This window comes from Triticum dicoccoides, chromosome 6B (assembly GCF_002162155.2).
Source record: "Triticum dicoccoides isolate Atlit2015 ecotype Zavitan chromosome 6B, WEW_v2.0, whole genome shotgun sequence".
In the NCBI taxonomy this organism is placed as follows: Eukaryota; Viridiplantae; Streptophyta; class Magnoliopsida; order Poales; family Poaceae; genus Triticum; species Triticum dicoccoides.
In genome coordinates, this window is record NC_041391.1 from 344412495 (window position 1) to 344417494 (window position 5000).

The 5000-nt window shown below is 46.6% G+C and overlaps 1 protein-coding gene across 1 annotated transcript in view; it reads right to left on the minus strand.

The window, feature by feature from the left end:
- Positions 1–22: 22 nt before the first annotated feature.
- Positions 23–5000, minus strand: part of LOC119321141 (protein PHYLLO, chloroplastic-like) — a 12330-nt gene continuing 7352 nt past the window's right edge. Inside the window, exons 6-11 of the mRNA XM_037594961.1 lie at positions 1967–2023; positions 1397–1465; positions 1032–1142; positions 774–968; positions 412–510; positions 23–28 (exon numbers count right to left, since the gene is read on the minus strand). Coding sequence (XP_037450858.1) covers positions 23–28; positions 412–510; positions 774–968; positions 1032–1142; positions 1397–1465; positions 1967–2023 — 537 coding nt within the window. The remainder of the gene's footprint in view (positions 29–411; positions 511–773; positions 969–1031; positions 1143–1396; positions 1466–1966; positions 2024–5000) is intronic.

The window sequence follows — 5000 nt, forward strand, 5'->3', positions numbered from 1 at the left end:
GGTTGAGATGTGTTGTCCACAATTATAACTGAAAAATACAACCATAACATGAATTTGTGTACAAACAGGATGCGAAGAAAGCAAGTAAATAAAGTAAAATAATTGAAATGCGTAAACTCCAATAGCAGTCCTGATAACTCAGAGTCCAAGTTCACACTGTGTGCAATAATATATAGGGTTTCACTTCGATGTCATAAAACAGACACTATGGTCTTGATACCTCTGAGTAAAATGCATTTAATTATAATATTGTGAATGAAACAGCATCACATGTCTTTCTGTGCTTGGAAAATCTTAAGTAATTTAAGGCTATCAAAAGGTAGCCAAAATACCGAAGTAATCATGCAGTTTTAGAAAAGGAACAGCTGGCATCAAGAAAATTGTATTTAAACATTGATTGATCATAAGCACCTGATCAATCGCTTGGTTGGCTCCAGCATCATGAAGCTCAGGAGGACGATCAGCTGTGAGCAAGATTACTGGTACGAAATTTTGACTTGCCTCCACCACCTAGATGGGAAACTTGACTGAATATTAGTAATATTATAGACTTTTTTTTCTTTTTGAAAAATGCAGCATACAATACATGTATTAGCACAAAGGGATCATATGTATGCCTTCATAAGCCATACATTCTAGCCAGAGGGCTTCTGAAAGTTGGCAGTAGCGCATTGTTCGATAAAAAAGATATGATACAGCAGTTCCTGATGATGTAGAAAGCTGGCAGCAGTAAGAAAAGAAAAGAAATTAAGAAAGTGAAATATGCCACTCACCGAAGGGAGAAGATTTGAAACAGCAGTTCCTGATGATGTAATTACTATTGCAGGCTTTCTAGAACCTCTCCCATAGCCAAGAGCATGAAATCCAAGTGAACGTTCATCATAACATGATATGCAAGTTGTCAAAGGGTGGCCTGTGGCAGAAAGTGCAAGTGGGGATGACCTTGACCCTGGAGCTATACAAAAGTACTAAGGCAAAGCACATCAGAGGCATGGTAGACATGGCAAAACTATTTAGTGCGTTAAGATTACCGTAAAACCAAGCCTGACACACTCTTCAACTATAAGGGATGCCCATGCCGAATTTATGTTAGAGCAGCTCTTAATAGAAGATTCGGTTTTGTTGCTTTCTGAGCGTAGGTCCTACAGGATACGAGAGAACAGTTTTAGCATTTGTTAACGACAGCTTAAAACATCAGAAATTTCTCCTATACAAAGAATAAATGGCAGTTCTCATATCTAATTAGTCTATGTCATTGTATAGTTGTATGATTATGTTTGGTATTCTTTCTCAGAGCTGAAAATTGCTACAAAAAATGTTAGTGCGCCAAGGCTATGTTTCCAAATGATAATTCATTGGCGGTTTGGTTGCAAAGGAGACTCAGGTAGAAATTTACCATGTTTGCAAAAAATAAGAAGTGTGGTGAAAAGCGAATAAATGACTGCTCGGACATCAGAAATTTCTCCTGCAAAGAACAAATGGCAGTTCTGGTCAGGACAATAATTCAAAGGCACTCTTACCAAAGAGTATAAACTACAGAAAAAATCAAAAGGAAGAAAAATTGATATAGAAATTCTGTTTGCCCAACTTTGGTGTTCATTTTTAGGTGTAAACTTAACTTTACCTTTTTGTCTGCCAATTTCAGGAATAAGTCTATTTACAGATACCGACACTGGGGCACCTACTAATTCGTTCTGCTCCCACCTCAATGACTCATAAAATCTATAAATTTGACGGGTCTTTAAACTGAAGAAATACTTTGGAGCCATATCAATGGTCTAAGGACCAAAACCTAATCCCGAAATAATATTGCAAAATCGTGATATGTACTTTCCAGCAAGATAAGGACAACATCCAGAAGCCACAAAGAAAGAAGCACAATAATCTTTTACACAGGAAAAGGTTATTTTAAAACCAAAGCAAGAAATAGTTAATTTCAAGTAACTTACCAAGGTTAAGAGGATACCTTTTGCATGCTGATTTCAGCATCTACTTTGACAAGAACTTCGCCATCCAAGTATACCTGGAAAGGCGGGTCCAGTAAATTCAAACTTAAAACTAAGGTGTTAGATTTTTTTTTTTTGAAAGATCCAGCAAAGCTGGCTTTTCATATTAATCATAGCAGGAAGCAATGGATAACAAAATACATGGAGATGATCCTAGGATCAAGAGAAAAAACAGATAAAAACAGGACAGCGACAGAACGTTCAGAGGCGAGATCATCAGCCGATCCCCTCTGGTGGCAGAGTGAACGGGTGCAGCAAACATGTTGCTCCGGCCTGCCTCCATAGGTCGATGCCCCGTCTGATGGCCTGCAGAACATCTCGCCTAGATGCCTCTCTGTTTCTGAACGTGCAGTCATTCCGGTGCCTCCATATTTCCCACACGGCTAGCATCGTCAGAGATCTTATGCCCTTTCTGAACTCAGGTTTTGTGCCCTCCACAATGCTCATGATCCGATCGGCACTGCTGTGGAAACCGCAACCAGACTGCAAACTCAGGGCTTCACAACCTGTCCAAGATGACAGGCTGCTCCAGATCGTCGCGGTGAAAGGGCACGACCAGAAGATGTGGTCGGCTGTCTCTAGGTTTCTGAAGCAGAATTGACAGAAAATAGGAGTTCGGCCACCCTCGTCGCTGGAGCCGGTCATTGCACCAGAGCCTGTTTAGCAGCATTAGCCAATAGAAGACCTTCAGTTTCCCTGGCGCCCAAGTCCTCCAGATGATCTGAGGGAATACGGAGGTGTGGTTCGCCTGAAATTGCGCCCGATAAGCCGATGAAGCGGTGTAGCAGCCGCTGCCCTCCAGATTCCACCTTATCTCATCGCATGCATCTGCATTGAGGTTGATTGGCGCCGAGCGCAGGAGCCTCGCCAGGGCCACGCAGTCGCAAACGATCTGGTTTGTCTGTCCGTGTGCCAAGTCAAGGATCCAGCGATCATCTCGCAGAGCATCGGCGATCGTCCTGTTCTTCCTCCTTGAGTGCTTATATAGCACCGGAAAAAGCAATTGGAGCATGCCTGCCGGGAGCCAGAATTAAGTCCAGAACCTGGCCGTCTGGCCGTTACCAACCGTGACCGAGGTGGCCGCGCTGAAGAACAGTCGATCAGAGTCAGAGCAGGGAACCTCCATACCCGCCCATGGCCTGTCCGGTTGTTTCCAGCTCATCCATAACCATCTTTGCCGCAATGCCTGGCCAAATCACTCAAGATTAAGGACGCCGAGTCCCTCTCTGTCCAGCGGGAAGCACACCTTGGTCCAATTCACCTTGCATTTGCCCCCAGACAGCTCTTCCTCTTGTGCCCACAGAAAACGACGCCTCACTTTGTCGATTTCCTTGAAAAATTTCTTTGGCATACGGAGTACGGTCATGGCAAACGCTGGGATGGCAGTTAGCACGGCTCTGACTAACACTCGCCGTCCAGCGATGGTCATGAGTCTGCCCTTCCAGCCTGCCAGCCTTGCTCTGCTCTGGGTTGATCAGGCGCTGCAGCGGATCGATAGCCAGAATGAACAACAGTGGGGACAGTGGGTCTCCCTGACGAAGGCCCTTGCGGTGCTGAATTTTGCTCCCTGGCACTCCATTGAGAAGGAATTCAGAGCATGAGATTGACAGCAGCCAAGCGATCCAGTCTCTCCATCTTGCACTGAACCCAAGTTCCTGCAGCAGCTCCAATAGGTAGTCCCACGACACGCTATCAAAAGCTTTGGAGATGTCCAATTTCAGCAACAAAGCCGGGGTTCCATTCTGAACATACAAGAAGCTGTCTTGTATACACCTCGTCTTCAGGAAAGCTGACTGTGCAGGGGAGAAGATCGTGTCAATAACTTTTGACAGCCGGATTGACAGCACCTTAGTGACCAGCTTTGCAAACGAGTGGATCAGACTAATAGGGCGAAAGTCTGTCATCCGCACGGCCCCATCCTTCTTCGGCAGCAACGCCACAAAAGCAGTGTTCAGGGCAGCTAAATTTCCACCGGCGAGATGGTAGAAATGGTGGAAAGCCGCCATGATGTCGTCGCTGATGATCGACCAACAGGCGTGGAAAAAAAGTACCGCAGAAACCATCGGGGGCCGGCGCCTTCTCCGCCGGCGATTGCATGATTGCTGCCTAGACCTCACCCTCCGTGAATGGATTGTCTAACCCGGCTGCTTGAATCCTTGGTAGCTGCAGCGCGCTCCAGTTGAGGGTCACACGCCGACCCGTGTCCGCTGCCATCACCTTGCCGAAATGATCGTGGATGATCTGGGCCTTGTCCCCATGAGTTGTGGCAAACTGTTCATCGCTCTGAATGGTGTGGATGAAATTCTTGCGTCTTCTGGAGCAGCATTTAATATGGAAAAACTTTGTGCTGGCGTCGCCTGCTCGCAGCCAGAGCACCCTGGAGGCCTGCCTTCTTCTGGTCCTTTCAATGGCCGCCAGCCTCTGCTGCTGAAAGAGTTCTTGTCTCCTGCGCCACGTCCAGCCAGAGAATTACCTCGCTGGCAATGTGAAACTGTGTCTTTGCGTCACTGAACAGCGTTCTGCTCCAGATCTTCAGGTCGTGAGCAGCCCGGCTGAGCTTGATCTGCAACCGTGCAAAAGCACAGCGCTGCTGAACCGGCCGGTTCCAGGCACGCTCCACAGTTGTGTGAAAGTGCGGGAATTTCAGCCAAAAGGACTCGAAACGGAAGCGAGCATGACGGATCGAGGCGTCGCATGGCGCCAGGATCAGCGGGCAGTGGTCGGAGCACGCCGTGGCTGAGGCCATCAGACCGTAGGCGGGAAAGAGAAGCTCCCAGCTAACATTGCCGAAGAATTTATCTATACTAACCAGCGTGGGATTTTGCTGTTCATTACTCCAAGTGAACCTCCTATTCTTACATTTAATTTCTCGTAGCCCTGCCGCATCTATAGCCGCCCTAAACCTTCCCATGATACGCCGGTTCAGATTGAAATTGTTCTTATCTCTAGCTTCGTAGATAATGTTGAAGTCACCGGTGAGCAGCCAGGGATCAC